This window comes from Rhinopithecus bieti, unplaced genomic scaffold (assembly GCF_001698545.2).
Source record: "Rhinopithecus bieti isolate Rb0 unplaced genomic scaffold, ASM169854v2 scaffold_13348, whole genome shotgun sequence".
Taxonomy (NCBI): Eukaryota; Metazoa; Chordata; class Mammalia; order Primates; family Cercopithecidae; genus Rhinopithecus; species Rhinopithecus bieti.
Window position 1 is genome coordinate 6,094,699 of NW_016808764.1, and position 16,750 is coordinate 6,111,448.

At 47.3% G+C, this 16,750-nt stretch overlaps 1 protein-coding gene across 4 annotated transcripts in view; it reads right to left on the bottom strand.

Annotated features, from left to right (window-relative positions):
* Positions 1-5,484: 5,484 nt before the first annotated feature.
* Positions 5,485-16,750, bottom strand: part of EARS2 (glutamyl-tRNA synthetase 2, mitochondrial) — a 34,832-nt gene continuing 23,566 nt past the window's right edge. For 2 of the 4 annotated variants that reach the window (XM_017887141.1, XM_017887140.1), the window contains 5 exons: positions 15,793-15,901; positions 12,870-13,023; positions 12,628-12,758; positions 8,726-8,861; positions 5,488-7,941 (listed from right to left, as the gene is read on the bottom strand). In XM_017887141.1, coding sequence (XP_017742630.1) covers positions 7,858-7,941; positions 8,726-8,861; positions 12,628-12,758; positions 12,870-13,023; positions 15,793-15,901 — 614 coding nt within the window. In that variant the 3' untranslated portion in view covers positions 5,488-7,857. Of the gene's footprint in view, positions 7,942-8,501; positions 8,862-12,627; positions 12,759-12,869; positions 13,024-15,792; positions 15,902-16,750 lie in introns of those variants that run through there. The other 2 variants (XR_001888202.1, XM_017887139.1) reach the window with 2 other exon arrangements.

A 16,750-nucleotide genomic window follows, 5' to 3' on the forward strand; every position in this document is an offset into this window, starting at 1 on the left:
CTGCTGCAGGCAGCCAACTGTGGCTGCTGCAGATGCTGTGGCCAGGAGGGCAGAGAGACAGAAGGACCCTGGGCCCTCACTTATGTCACCACATGTGTAATTAACCAACCCTGCAGCCTGCCTTACCCATGAACTTCCTGCTAAGTAGGATAATAAATCTTATTTAAGATTTGTTGCTCTGTTGCCCAGGGTGGAGTGCAGTGGCGCAATCACAGCTCACTGCAGTCTTGACTTCCTGGGCTCAAGTGATCCTCCCACCTCAGCCTCCCTAGTAGGTAAGACTATAGGCACATGCCACCATGCCCAGTCAATTTTTTTCTATTGAATCTGGGTTTTATTATTTGCATGGGATGAAACGCTTACACCTTTAACCTGTCAAAGAAGAGCCATTTGTATCTCACGTCTGCCTGGTTTCTCAGCAGCCACTTCTACCTCTCCCCCGACTCCTACCCTTGGTCCAGTCCTGACCAACTTTGTGAAGCGTTATTTTTCTTTTCTTTTCTTTTCTTTTTTTTTGAGACGGAGTCTCGCTCTGTCGCCCAGGCTGGAGTGCAGTGGCCGGATCTCAGCTCACTGCAAGCTCCGCTTCCCGGGCTCACGCCATTCTCCTGCCTCAGCCTCCGGAGTAGCTGGGACTACAGGCGCCCGCCACCTCGCCCGGCTAGTTTTTTTTTTTGTATTTTAGTAGAGACGGGGTTTCACCGTGTTAGCCAGGATGGTCTCGATCTCCTGACCTCGTGATCCGCCCGTCTCGGCCTCCCAAAGTGCTGGGATTACAGGCTTGAGCCACCGCGCCCGGCATTTTGTAGCTTTTAGTAGAGACAGGGTTTCACCGTGTTAGCCAGGATGGTCTTGATCTCCTGACCTCGTGATCCGCCTGTCTCGGCCTCCCAAAGTGCTGGGATTACAGGTTTGAGCCACCGCACCCGGCCAGAAGCGTTATTTTTCATCCCTCTCCTTGGAATATCCTTCCAACCCCCATCTACCTGGGAAACTCCTACTCATCCCTCAGAACCCAGTTCAAAGGTCACTTAGTCTGTAAAGGCCCAGCTATCCTCCCGCCTCAGCCTCTCAAGTAGCTGGGACCACAAGTGCTCACAATGCTCAGCTAATTTCTGTATTTTTTTGTAGAGGGGGGGGGGGGGTTTCCACCATGTTGCCTAGGCTGGTCTCAAACTCCTGTGCTCAAGCGATCCTCCCCCATTGGCCTCCCAAAGTGCTGGGATTACAGGAGTGAGGCACCACACCCAGCCAACAACTTCTAATTTTACTCCCCACTAAACATATGTCCGTCATCTGTCCCCACCCTTCACTTCCAAGCTTTGTCAAAGGTAGTCTCTCCCAGATAGCTGGATTCAATGCAAATTACAGGCAACAGACTGGACTGCTAATTATAACGGCAAATCTTGCAAAAGAGGAAAGATTTCCCCACTTAGATGGAAGTGATACTGGTAACTGTTAAGAGTCTGGCAGTTAGACCAGCTGATGAGTGCCACTTCTGAAGAAACTCATCTTACTAATATAGTCCTCTTAACATTTTTTTCATCATGAGATCTTGACCCTTACTATGTATCTGGCAATGTGCCAGGTGCTATGGTTATAATAAAAGACTGACTTCCTTACTGCCATAATCTCATATTCTTTTGAGTATAAGATAGAGAGTAAATACATACAAATACAATATGTAATTTCATATAGTAAAGAGTACTATGAGGGCAAAAATAAAGTAGGATAAAGGCAATATGAATGGAATTCCAAATTTGGCTATAAAAATATAATTTTCTGGAAAGGAGAAAGGACACTTTTTTTTTTCTTTTGTTGAGACAGTCTTGCTCTGTCACCCTGCATGGAGTACAATGGCACTATCCTGGCTCACTGCAGCCTCCACCTCCCTGGGCTCAGGTGATCCTCCCACCTCAGCCACTCCAGTAGCTGGGATTACAGGTGTGCATCACTACACACCACTAATTTTTGTATTTTTTTGTAGAAACGGGGTTTCACCATGTTTTCTAGGTTGGTCTCGAACTCCTGGGCTCAAGTGATCCACCAGCCTCGGCCTCCCAATGTGCTGGGATTACATGTGTGAGCCACCATGCCCAGCCCTGGAAAGGATACTCTCTAAACAACACTGAAAAAGAACATGCTCAGAGCAAGGAACTGGTTTCCCACTCACTAAAGTGAGTCCCCTGCAGCCATGATCATAGACTATGACTCCCACTGACCACAGCTGATTGGACCAGGGGTAGACACCTGACCCAGGCTAGGCCAATCAGATACTCCCCTGCGAGTTTGTATGTGGAATACTGGTTATTTAATTGGTGGTGTAGGAGAAGAGAGATGATTTAGCTTCAGGGCTGGGGCATTTGTTGGCCAACTGCAGAGATAAAGAGAGAGGCAGCCTGCAGAGGGAAAACAAGGGGAGCAGACACACAAAGAGGGGTGAATGTTAGAAACTGTGCCATCTCAGAGGAAGAGCAGACACACACAGAGGGGTGAATGTTAGAAAATGTGCCATCTCGGCCGGGCGCAGTGGCTCAAGCCTGTAATCCCAGCACTTTGGGAGGCCGAAATGGGTGGATCACGAGGTCAGGAGATCGAGACCATCCTGGCTAACAGGGTGACACCCCGTCTCTACTAAAAAATACAAAAAACTAGCCGGGCGAGGTGGCGAGCGCCTGTAGTCCCAGCTACTCGGGAGGCTGAGGCAGGAGAATGGCGTCAACCCGGGAGGCGGAGGTTGCAGTGAGCTGAGGTCCGGCCACTGCACTCCAGCCTGGGCCACAGAGTGATACTCCATCTCAAAAAAAAAAAAGGAAATGTGCCATCTCAGAGGGCCGGGTGGCTGCCTTTGGTCCCAACAGGTTTCTAGGTACAGATTCCATTCTCTTGTGAGGTCTAGTTGGAAGTCCTGCCCTTTATATCTGTGAGTCCTAATTCTTCCAATAAATTCCTTTCATAGTTTCAGTTAGTCTGAGTGCGTTTATACGCATTGCCACCAAGATCACTGTTTCTAAGGATGAAAATAATGGTGATAGTGATACCTAACATTTATTAAATGCCACGCAATGTTCTAAGAACTTCATATATGTTGCCAGGCGTTGTGGCTCATGCCTGTAATCCCAGCACTTTGGGAGACTGAGGCGGGAGGATCACCTGAGGTCGGGAGTTCGAGACCAGCCTGGCCAACATGGAGAAACCCTATCTCTACTAAAAATACAAAATTAGCTGGCTATGCCAGCACATGGCACATGCCTGTAATCCCAGCTACCTGGGAGGCTGAGGCAGGAGAATCACTTGAACCTGGGAGGCGGAGGTTGCAGTGAGCCAAGATCGTGCCATTGCATGCCAGCCTGAGCAACAGGAGTGAAACTCCATCTCAAAAACAAACAAAAAAAAGAACTTCATATATATTATCTATTCCAATTCTTACAACTCTTTGAGACAGGTACAATTCTTATCCCTACTTTGCAAACAAGGAAACTGAGGTACAGAAAGTCGCACATGAATAAGGGGCAGAATGTTTCTTAATCTAGACAGCCTCTGTACCCTTCACCACTGCAGTATACTCTCAAAACACCGGGGATGGGCTTGAGGTTATTTAAAATGTATGAAATTCCTTCAAACACTTTTACTTAGCCAGGTGTGGTAGCATGCACCTGTGATTCCAGCTACTCAGAAAGCTGAGATGGGAGGATCTCTTGAGCCCAGGAGTTAGAGCTGCAGTGAGCTATAATTGTGCCACTGCATTCCAGTCTGGACAAGACAGCAACATCCTCTCTCTTAAAAACAAAACAAAACAAAACAAAACAAAACAAAAAAAAACAATAAACTAGTCTTACTGATCCTGAGCAAAACCCCCAAACAGAAGACAAGACGTCTGGAACTGCTTTCAACATAGCACAGCACACTCCACTTGAGGAAGAAGTAGCAGCAGCTTTATTAATTTTGCTTTTTTATTAATTTTTTTTTTTTTTTGGAGACAGAGTGTCGCTCTGTTCTCCAGGCTGGAGTACAATGGTGTGATCTTGGCTTGCTGCAACCTCCCCTTCTAGGGGGTTCAAGAGATTCTTGTGCCTCAGCCACCCAAGTAGCTGGGATTATAGGTATGAGCCACCAAACCTGGCTAATTTTTGTACTTTTAGTAGAGACAGGATTTTACCATGTTGGCCAGGCTGGTCTTGAACTCCCAGTCTCAAGTGATCTACCTGCCTTGGCCTCCCAAAACATTGGGATTATAGGTGTGAGTCACCATGCCCAGCTCTAATTTAGTATTTTTAAAAAACTATAGTAAAATACAGAAAAACATAAAATTTACCATCTCAGTCATTTTAAGTATACAGTTCAGTGGCGTTACATATCTTTATAATGTTGTGCAATTATCACCACCATCCACCCCCGTAACTTTTCATCTTGTAAAACTGAAACTCTATACCCTAAACAGTAACTTCCCATTTCTGCCTCCCCAAGTCTGACAACCACCATTCTACTTTCTGCCTCTATAATTTTGATTATTTTAAGTACTTCGAATAAGTAGAATCTTACAGTATCTGTCCTTTTAACTTTATTTTATTCATTTTTTTTTCTTTGAGACGGAGTCTCGCTCTGTCGCCCAGGCTGGAGTCCAGTGGCGCGATCTCCACTCACGGCAAGCTGCGCCTCCTGGGTTCACGCCATTTTCCTGCCTCAGCCTCCCGAGTAGCTGGGACTACAGACGCCTGCCACCATGCCCAGCTAATTTTTTGTATTTTTTAGCAGAGACGGGGTTTCACCATGTTAGCCACAATGGTCTCGATCTCCTGACCTTGTGATCCGTCTGCCTCGGCCTCCCAAAGTGCTGGGATTACAGGTGTGAGCCACTGTGTCCGGCCTATTCATTTTTTTTTTTTAGACATAGGATCTTGCTCTGTTGCCCAGGCTAGAGTGCAGTGGTGCATTCATAGCTCACGGCAGCCTTAACTCCTCAGCTCACATGACCCTCCTACCTTAGTCTCCCAAGTAGCTGGGACTACAGGCATATGTCACCTCATCTGGCTAAGTTTTAAATTTTTTGTAGAGACAGGATCTCACCATGTTGCCCAGGCTGGTCTCAAACTCCTGGCCTTTGACAAGACTGCCCACCTTTGCCTCACAAAGCATTAGGAAGTATTTGTCCTTTTGTGACTAACATTTCATTTAGCATAAAGTCCTAGAGGTTCATCCATGTTGTAGATATACCAGAATCGACTTAGTATTTTGATCACTCACTTTGTTAAAAACTCTCTCTTGACTGTGAGCCAAGGAGCTCCTTGTAACCATTCTTAATGTCTTAGAAACAGATGCTCTGACAACACTCAGTAGATCAGAGCTAAGCTTGGACTCTGGATCGGCACAGATCTGAGTTTAAGTCTTGGTTTTTGCCCCGTACTATAACCTCAGAAGCTTTAGTTAACTTTTCGGAGCCTCGGTTTCCATATCTGTAACAGAAAAATAAACATACTGCTTCTCTCATAGTGTTATAAAAAAAATTTACTGAGATAGAAAGTATCTCAGGATGGACTAAGGCATTTACGAGCATTATCTGACACCTGGGAGTGGGTGAGGCTCATGTAAGCGCACGATAAATTAAAATATTGTTATTATTGTCCCCTTCTGTGGTCAACCACCTATTGTTTCTGCCACTACATCTTCTTCTGGAGAAAGCTCCCTAGTTTTCCTTGGGAACAACTTTTCGTCCATTGCATATAATCCCTGTGAAACTACCTATTACTGGCCAAGGAATGGTAGCAAGACCTCAGCTACCCCAACAGATACTCGCTCCTCAGAATCTGAACCTTGAGCAGAGTTATCCAAAACTGAGAGGAAAACACAGAGAAATTAACAACAACAAAACGGTTGTAGTTTATGTGTCGCCACCAAAGAACTCAGACAAGACTGGCCATTAGCTCCTGTAGCCAGTTCCTGTCTATTCCAAGACCTGGTTTTTTGGCTTTTCCATAGATGCTGTGGCTCTCTTATGGCCTCCAATAAACATAAGTGAGGCAGAGCTGGTTTCTATTGTTTGCAACCAACGAACTTAATGGATTCTGTATTAGAAAGAACTGGTATATTCTTTAAGCAAAGACTAGGACTCTATGGGGCTCAACAAACTCTGTAATCGCCTTTCCACTCCCCTGGACAAAATAAATACATTAATTGTCTACTGCTGGAGCGCAAATTATCCCCAAACCAAGTAGCTTTAAACAATAAACATTTACTATCTCACAGTTCATGTGTGTGAAAATTCCAGGGCAGCTTCTCTGAGTTGTTCTGGCTTAGGGTCTCCCATAGAGGTCACGAGCGAGATCAGCAAGGACTGCAGTCATGTGGCTGCTTGGCTGGAATTGGAGGACCAGCTTCCAAGATGGCACACTCCCATGGCTGTTGGTGGGAGGCCTTGATCCCTTGTCATGTGGAGCACCCCATAAGGCTGCTTAAGTATTTTCATGACCTGGAAGCTGGCTTCCCCCAAAGTAAGCAATCAAAGAGAACAAGACAGAAGCCATGATGTATTTCATCACTTACCCTCAGAAACCCAACTCTCCATTTCTTCAATAGCGTAGTGGTTACACAAGTCAGGCCTATTCAGTGGGGGAAGGAACCACACAAGGATGTGAATAGAAAAAGGCAGGGATGGTTGGGGGCCAACTTAGAGGCTGGCTGCCATGCAGGGGAAGCCTAGAAGCCTTGTAGGGGTTTGTCTACCCCGCCACTATCCTCCTTTCACTTGCTACTCCTCTTCACTGAAGAACCCAAGAAGCATATCTCATTTCAGAAACCAGCAGAGATGATGACTTATAAGTCATGGAGGAAGGAAGAGGTGGATTTGAAGAGAAAGCCACAAAATAGGCAGGGTGGAGATCTCCAGTCCAAGGACCAGGTCTGGAAGACTGGAAAAATGGAACACATGATGTTTAGGGAAGGGAGACACAGGCTGCCCCAAGGCTCAAGAATAAAGGGTAGCATAAGACAAGAGTGCTTACCGTTGGCAGTGGAGTCACTTCTCCTTTTACAACCCCAAAGAAAGGCTGGCATCCAGTTCAGCCCTGCTTGTGTCACGTATCCTTTACTGCTCTGAGTCCTTGGGGCCTGAGAACTGGGACCCATGAGTCCCGCTGCCCAGCTTCTACGGGCTGAATTGTGTCCCTCTAAATTCTTATGTTGAGAAACCCTTAGCACCTCAGAATGAGACTTTACTTGGAGAATGAGCATTTAAAGAGGTGATTAAGTTAAAATGAGGCTGGTTAAAGTTAAAATCCAGTGCAACTGGTATTCTTAGAAGAGGAACGTTGGGCACATAATGAAACTAGAGATGTGTATGCATGGAGGGAAGACCACACAAGGAAACAGTGAGAAGACAGCTGTCTGCAAGTCAAGAAAAGAGGCCTTCAGGAAAAACCAGGCCTGCCACCTTGATCTTGAACCTCTAGCCTCCGGAAATGTTAAGAAAATAAATCTCCGTTGTTTAAACCACCTGGTTCTGTGGCATTTTGTTATGGGGACCCTAGCAAACTGAAACCCAAGGCTTCTGCATTGTTCCGGGATGTTAGCTTTTCTGTGAACTAACACCGAACCTCTGCTGTGTAATGTGTGAGAAACCAGACCCAGAGAATGCCTTTCCAGAGTCAAGGAGGTTAGATGGGTTGGGCTTCCCCAGCCAGCTGACAAGGACGGGCCTGTGGTGGATCCATAAATGCACTTGTGTGCAGTCAGAGATTGTTTCCACTCTTAGTTCCTTCGGCAAACTTCCCAACAGGCCCCAGGCCTCCTTCTGGTCTCTGAAAGCTGTTTCTAAGCTCACAGGTTCTCAGGGCGATCTCCATTGCCCGACACATCCTCTCCCTAGCTGGAAACCACCTTCTGGATCCGTTCCCGCACTTCCTTTGGTCCCAAGGACAACATCATCTCAGCTACAGGAGGTCCTTGCTGAGAACAAAAAGAGCAAATATTGCCTTACTACCTTAAACTGCCTAAGAACTGAAGCTTAGCCTCAGTCTGCAGAAATTATTCCCAGGCCAGCCCCCCAAACTGCTGCCTGTGTTCTGAGGATCAATGCTTGTGTCATTTCCCTGGACAAGGATGGGTCCTAGGAGCCTGTTTCTCCCCCAACCACCGCCTCTTTTTTTTTTTGAGATGGAGTCTCACTCTATCACCCAGGCTGGAATACAATGGTACAATCTTGGCTCACTGCAACCTCTGCCTCCCAGATTCAGGCAATTCTCGTGCCTCACCCTCCCAAGTAGCTGGGATTACAGGCGCACCACCACACCCAGCTAATTTTTTGTAATTTTAGTAGAGACAAGGTTTCACCATGTTGCCCAGGCTGGTCTCAAACTCCTGACCTCAGGTGATCCACCTGCCTAGGCCTCCCAAAGTGCTGGGATTACAGGTGTGAGCCACCATGCCTGGCCTGTTTTTCCCATATTAAGTAAGCTATTGGTAGGTCTGTTATCCCCAATAAACTGCAAACCCCATGAAGGTAGAGATTATGAATGTGTGTTTCATTCTATACTGTATCCACTGTACCTAACACAATGCTTGCACATAGTGGGTACTCAATAGTGTCTGTTGATTGACTGAATGAGGGGAGTGATCATATTTCTTTCATCCTTGTATCTTGAACATCGAGCTCAGTGCCTGCCAGGAAACGTAAGTTCAAAGGATCAATGAGGGGCTCCAGGGAACAATCCAACCTGCGTCCCTGCCTCACCTGCTGTCCACTGAGGGCCACCCGGAGGAGTTTCATCACATTACTGTGCTTGGTGCCTTCCAGACCTTCTGATAGCTTCTTCAGTTCTCCACTCAGCATATCCTGAGTTAAGCTCATACCAGATCTTTCTAGAAGCCTAGAAGAAGAAGGCCAGTTTACAGGACCTGCATGGGCTAATGGCAAGTGGGTGGGAGGAAGGGCTTCAGAAGGTTATTGATCAGCTACAGTACAAGCAGCACAACCAATGTTCAAGCCTGTTTTGAGGGAGATGAGGAAGATATTGACCACCTTCTCCCTTATCCAGGTCGAGACGGAAAAACTACCAAGGGACCACACACAGAGAAGCCAGTGGTCACAATGCAGGGAGGTAAGAGGTGCCGTAAGAGGCTTTACTCATTGCTACCTCTGTGTCATTCAATCTTTATGCCTCAGTTTTCTCATCTGTAAAGTGGGGAGAATAATAGTACCTGAGGCTGGCGCAGTGGCTGACACCTGTAATCCCAGCACTTTGGGAGGCTGAGGCGGGCAGATCACTTGAGGTCAGGAGTTCGAGACCAACCTGGCCAACATGGTAAAACACCATTTCTACTAAAAATACAAAAATATTAGCCAAGGGTGGTGGTGGGCGCCTGTAGTCCCAGCTACTCAGGAGGCTGAGGCAGGAGAATTGCTTGAACCCAGGAGGAGGTTGCAGTGAGCCGAGATCGCACCATTGCACTCCAGCCTAGGTGACAGAGTGAGACTTTGTCTCAAAATAAAAAAAAAAAAAATAATAGTATCTGTCCTGCACAGGGATATCGTAAAGAGTTAAAACTTACAAAGCACCAAGTGCCTGAACACATGATAAATACTCAGAAATATTACTTTTTTTTTTTTGAGATGGAGTCTCACTCTGTTGCCCAGGTTGGAATGCAATGGCACGATCTCAGCTCACTGCAACTTCCACCTTCCGGGTTCAAGCGATTCTCCTGCCTTAGCCTCCCGAGTAGCCGGGATTACAGGCACGTGCCACCATGCCCGGCTAATTTAGTATCTTTAGTAAAGACAGGGTTTTACCATGTTGATCAGGCTGGTCTTAAACTCCTAACCTCAGGTGATCCACCCACCCTGGCCCCCCAAAGTGCTGGGATTATACGCATGGGCCACCATGCCCGGCCAAGTATTACATTTTATATTTGAATTTAAAATTTTAAGAAATTAGTTAAGTACATTCAGGAGCTTTGAGACATTACAAAATGATCTTAAAAGAAACAGGTCTGCTTGCAGGCACGACAAAAAAGAAACTTAGGAATAGATTTGACATAGAATGGATAATTTCTGGGAAATTATCTGAAATATAGCTTTAAGATTGGTAGAGGGAGACGTCTTTGGAGACTAGCCAAGAAGAGAAGAAATCAGAAGACCCCACCCAGCTCCAGCAATGGCCCCGTCACCAACTTGCTATGGCTGTTCTTCCACAAATTGAAGCCTCTAGGATTCCAACAGGCCAGCAACCAACCCCCACATCCTGGCAGTCCAGCTGAGCAAGATGCTCTCCCCAAAAGCTTTAGTTTCAGGAGAAATTCTCCAATCAGTTAGAGCTGGACTTGCAAAAATTTGCCCTGGCCCTGATTCTTAGTCAAGAGATGGGAATAGGCTGGGGATGAGTATATTTCACTGCAACTTCCCAGTTCCTCTCATTTTTCAAAAAAATTAATTTTTTTTTTTTTTTAAGGGACAGGATCTTGCTCTGTCACGTAGGCTGGAATGCAGTAGTGCAATCACAGCTCACTGCAGCCTCAAACTCCTGGGCTCAAACGATCCTCCCACCTCAGCCTCCTGAGCAGCTTGGACCACAGGTGCCCACCACCATACCTGGCTAATTTTATTTTTACTTTTTGTAGAGATGGGGTCAAGCTATCTTGCCGAGGCTGGTCTCAAACTCCTGGCTTCAAGTGATCCTCCCATTCACCCTCCCAGAATACTGGGATTACAGGCATGAGCCATAGCACCCAGCCTCTCCTCAGTTATTACTGGAGATTCCAAAGTGGAGACACTGAAGAGGAACTGAGGCTGGACATCTTCCTGATGCAGATGATCTGTGATGGCAATTCTGACCCTGCCTGCTCAAACATGGTCCAGGCAACCGCATTCCAAAGTCAACTCAGTATGGACCACTACTGTCTCAGGGAACTGGGTTCATAAGTGATTTGAAGAAATAGCCTTTCAGTGCAGACAGATTTCCTTACTGTCAGCACTGAAGCAGATGAATTTCAATTTCAGACAAGGGTGATCATTCTTACTGCATCATCTCTATGTTCTGAATGTTTGTGTTCCCCTAAATTCATATGTTGAAATTTTAACCCTCAAGGGGACAGTATTCAGAGGTGTGGGCTTTGGAAGGTGATCAGGTCATGTGGGCAGAGCCCCCATGCACAGATGAGTGCCTTTATAAAAGACACCCCAGAGAGGTCCCCCATCCCTCCACCACGTGAGGACACAGCAAAGGGCCAGAAAAGGGAAGGGCCCAGGAACAAGGCCATCACCAGACATCGAATCGGCAGCAACTTGACCCTGGACTTCTAGCCTCTAGACCTATGAGAAAGAAATGTCTGTTGTTGAAGCCGTCAGTCTATGTTATTTTGCTATAGCAACCCCATGGACTGAGACAATTCTTAACTGGGTCACATGAGTACTGCCATTTACAAAATCCAGGAGATGAAATACTGAAGACATAAAATATAATGTGGGAAAAAAGCAGACACTCTCCCCAGTGGCACTGCAGGGAAGCAGAATGCTGAGGAGCTGACGAAAGAACGACAGGTCCCAGGCCAGGAACAATGGCAATTCCAGACCCACTAGAGCGGGCCCAGAGCTTGGCATGGGAATAGAAGGTATTTCTAGGGATCTGGCAGCTCCTGAACATTTGGATATCAGCTTTCCTGACTCGAGAGGGAGTCCCAGAGCAAATACGAAATCCAGCCTCATGGTGGAGACAGGCACTTACGACACTGAATCCTGGTGAATTAGAACTAATAGGCCCCGGCCAGGCACATGGCTCACGCCCGTAATCCTAGTACTCTGCGAGGCTGAGGCGTGAAGATCGCTTGAGCCTAGGAGTTTGAGACCAGCCTGGGCAACATGGCAAGACCTTGTCTCTACAAAATGTAAAAAAATTAGCTGGGCGTGGTGACCTGTGCCTGTAGTCCCAGCTTCTCAAGAGGCTGAGGTGGGAGGATGAGCCCTGAGCTGCTTCCTGCAGATTGCTACATAAGGGAGAAATTTAATTCCACAGGGGATATGTGCTGTCATTTCTTTTGTCTGGTAGAGAAACTTGCCCTCTAGTTACCTGATACAGAGCCTCTGCAGGAAAAGTGGTCAGCATCGGGGAGGAGGGACAGAAGGGGAAAGGCAGAGAGAGAAAGCAAATCTTGGTAATGGAGTACTGACTCCTGCATTAAGCTGTGCCTCCAGCAGCCCTTCTAGCATCTGCAGCTACATAAGCAATCAATTCCCCTCTTGCCTAAGTCAGCTTTGGATGCATTTGTAATTGAAAGTTATTACTGTTAACAGTAAGAATTAGCATCATCTCTCTCTTACCAAGAAGGAAAAGGAAGCTCAAATAGGTACAGTAACTTGGCCAAAGTGAAGCCGCCTGAGCAAGGTGACATAATCTGGTGAGTACATGGCAGAGCTGGGATGCAACCAGGTTGGTGCAAGCAGTGAACACAGGCCTATGTACAGGGAAAGCCCGGTCCTCCGGGTAAGCCCTCCCACCAACGAAAGCCAGTGAAGGGTCACTTTTTTACTGGCCATGGGGTTGTGCTGGGGGCCCAACAGCCTAACCTTGAAGGAAAGGGAGCCGTGGGAGGGAGAGGGGGAAGGAGGGTGTGGAACCCTGAGCTCAGCCTGCGGGTACTCACCCCAGCACACGCTTAGCAATCACATCCACCTTCTCCGAGATGGCGTCCAGCTGCGCTCGACCCACCGCAGGGCGAGTCCATAGATAAGAGTACCCTGGGGACACCAAGTCCTGCAGGCGGCAAATGTGACCCTGAGGAAGGAGGCAGTCGTTGAATGCACTAGGGACAGGGCTCTGGAAGGGAGGAGGAATTGAAGCACCCAGTTACCCCTCCCTCAGCCTCCCAGACCCCTGACACCACACCTGTCTCAGCAGGAGGATCCTCTCCACGTAGATTGGGTTGAGGACATCCCTATTTTGCAGTTGGCTCCCAAAGGCCTCCTCCACAAGGGCCTGCAGCTTCTCCACCAGCTGGCGCCTCTGGCTCTCATTGTTCACCAGCCGCTGGAGGTGCAGCCTGCGGAAGAAATCAAGGGGCTGCCCTACTGTCAACACCCCAACCCACCCAAACCGTCTCTCCCCCGGGGAGAGGGTGAAGTTGGAAGAATGACATATCAGGTTCCATGAGCCCTCCCTTTCGCAAGCTAGAAGTAGAATTCTCTTTACATTTATAAAAAGAAAGGGATGCGACTAAGTTCACAAACAGCCTGAAAGTCCCAAGCAACTCGGAGACATGCTTTGTTTTCAGGGGTTTTGGTTTTGTTTTTGTTTGAGAGTCTTGCTCTGTTGCTCAGACTGGAGTGCAGTACCACAATCATGGCTTACTACAGCCTAGACCTCCGAGGCACAAGTGATCTTCCCACCTCACCCTCCCAAGTAGCTGGGCCCACAGACACACATCACCATGCTCGGCTAATGTCTTAATATTTTGTAGAGACAGGGTCTTGCTATGTTGCCCAGGCTGGGCAACAAGCAATCCACCCAGCTTGGCCTCCCAAAGTGCCAGGATTACAGGTGTGGGCCACCATGCCCAGCCACGTTTTCAGTGTTTTCAAAATAGTAGCTGACATTTTATTTGTATTTATTTATTTATTTTTGAGATGGAGCCTCACTGTGTTGCCCAGGCTGGAGTACAGTGGTGCAATCTCCACTCACTGCAACCTCGGCTTCCTGGGTCACCTGCCACTCAGCCCTATTGGACCTGGAGAAGATTTTGGCCAGGTGCAATGACTCACTTAATCCCAGAACTTTGGGAGGCCAAGAAGGGAGGATCACTTGAGGCTAGGAGTTTGAGACCAACCTGAGCAACAATAGTGAGATGCCATCTCTACAAAAAAATATTAAAAATAATAAACTTAGCCTGGCGTGGTGGTACACACCTGTAGACACCTACTCCAGAGGCTGAGGAGGAAGGATCACTTCAGCCTGGGAGTTTGAGGCTGCAGTGAACTGAGATGTCACCATTGCACTCCAACCTGGGTGACAGGGCAAGACCCAGCCTCTAAAATATATAGAAAGTGGCATTTTTTTTTTGAGATGGAGTTTCACTCTTGTTGCCCAGGCTGGAGTGTAATGGTGCAATCTCGGCTCACTGCAACCTCCACCTCCTGCGTTCAAGCGATTCTCCTGTCTCAGCCTCCTGAGTAGCTGGGACTACAGGCACCCACCACCACATCGGGCTATTTTTTTGTATTTTTTAGTAGAAATGGGGTTTCACCATGTTGGCCAGGCTGATCTCAAACTTCTCACCTCAGGTGATCCACCTGCCTTGGCCTCCCAAAGTGCTGGGATTACAGGTATGAGCCAACACACCCAGCCTACATCCACTCTTGAATGCCCCATTCAAAAGATGCCCACTGTTTACTGTGTGAACTTTGGCTAGCTTCTTAACCTCTCTATGTCCTGGGTTCCTCATATGTAAAACAGGGCAAAATCATACAACTGACCTCATAGGTCTGATGGAAGAAGTAAATAAACAGCCCTAAAATATCTGCAACTGATGTTAATTATCTGGGCTCATGCAAGTAAATGCACTGAGGATACTGCGTCCCCAAACTAGTGCTCTAGGCAAAGTATCAGTAAGACCCTCACCCCAGGTGCACACCTGGCTGATGGTCTTAACCACTAATAACTTTTTTTAATGACAGAATCTCACTTTGTTGCCCAGGCTAGAGTGCAGTGGTGTGATCCTGTCTCACTGCAACCTCTGCCTCCCGGGTTCAAGTGATCCTCCTTGCCTCAGCCTCCCAAGTAGCTGGGACTACAAGCATGTGCCATGTCCAGCTAATTTTTGTATTTTTAGTAGAGATAGTGTTTCACCATGTTGGCCAGGCTGGTCTCGAACTCCTGACCTCAGGTGATCTGCCAACCTTGGCCTCCCAAAGTGCTGGAATTAAAGGTGTGAGCCACCACGCCTGGACAACACTAATACCCTTTGACTCAGACACGTTAACAATGATTTGAGTTGGAACGATATTTGGAGGTTTCCGAGTGAAGAGCTACTTGCAATATCAAATATGTGAAATATAAAGTAGATGCCATGGGACAGTGCTCAATCACTGTGTTGGCTGGGTGAAAGGTTGACAGGGGGAGGTGAGTCCAAAATGAAGATACCCCTCTCCAGGCTTTGGTTGTTAACAGAGTCCACACAAGGGGTGGCTAGGAACACAACGCTAATGATAAAAATATATGTACCGCTGGGCGTGGTGGCTCACGCCTGTAATCCCAGCACTTTGGGAGGCCAAGGCGGGTGGATCACCTGAGGTCAGGAGTTCGAGACCTGACTGACTAACATGGTGAAACCCCGTCTCATACCGAAAATACAAAAAAATCAGCCGGGTATAGTGGTGGGCACCTATAATCCCAGCTACTTCGGAGGCTGAGGCAGGAGAATCGCTTGAACCCGGGAGGCAGAGGTTGCTTGGCAGGGTGAGGCTGGAATTGTTGCGATGTGTGGACTCCAGCTGGCAACAGAGTGAAGACTCCGTCTCAAAAAAAAAAAAAAGAAAAAAAAATATATACGTATATATATATTTATGTATACCATTTACTGAGCACTATGTATGTGCCAGGGCTATACAAGATACTTTCATAGAACAATCACATAAGATTGGTACTGTTATTAATCCCATTTTAGAGAAAAGGAAACAGAGGTTCTAAGAGGTTAGGTGATTTACCCGTGGTCACACAGAATTAGGTACCAGAGTCCATTATACCCTCTGCTGTAGGGACTGTCTTGAGCAAGAAAGCCCTTTCCCACCAGGGGATCTCCATGATCCCCACTCACCTGTTGAATTCTGGGAGCTTCTCCAGGTCCAGCAGGGCTGAGTGACTGGTGACCCGGGTCAGGTTGAACTGCGTGATCAGTTCTGGCAGGGTCCTGCCCATTTGGTTCTCTGCAAAGAAGAGAGGCCCAGCCATTCAGCTTCCTCCCTCCCTTCCTCCTTCCACTTTATCTCTTTTTTTTTGAGAGACAGGATCTTGCTCTGCTGCTCAGGCTGGAGTGCAACGGTACAATCATAGCTCACTGTAACCTCAAACTCTCAGGCTCAAGCGATACTCCAGCCTGTCTTCCAAGTAGCTGGAACTACAGGCACATACTGCCACACCCGACTAATTTTAAAATTTTTCTGTAGGTCCAGGCATGGTGGCTTACACCTATAATACCAGCATTTTGGGAGGCAGAGGTGGGCACATCATGAGCTCAGGAGTTCGACACTGGCCTGGCTAACATGGTGAAACCCATCTCTACTAAAAATACAAAAATTAGCCAGGCGTGGTGGCACATGCCTGTAATCCCAGCTACTCAAGAGGCTGAAGCAGGAAAATCACTTGAACCTGAGAGGCGGAAGTTGTAGTAAGCTAAGATTGTGCCATTGCACTCTAGCCTGGGCAACAGAGTAAGACTCCATCAAATAAATAAATAAATAAATAAACAAACAAATTTTTCTGTAGAGACGGAGTTTCATTATATTGCCTGGGTTGGTCTCAAACTCCCAGGCTCAAATGATCCTCCTGCGTTGGCCTCCCAAAGTGCTGGGATTACAGGCGTGGGCCACTGCGCCCGCCCTCCTTCTACTTTCAAACATAAGGGAGGCTGAGTGAGCAAGCCCTGGGCTCCCCATTCCACTTTGCCCAAGGGGATTTAACTTCTAGCTATTTATATATCTAGAGCCTGAATACGTTTTCCTTTTCAGAAAGGGTTCTGTCGTTAAGGAAAAAAGGGTCTGAAAGCAATCAGGCTA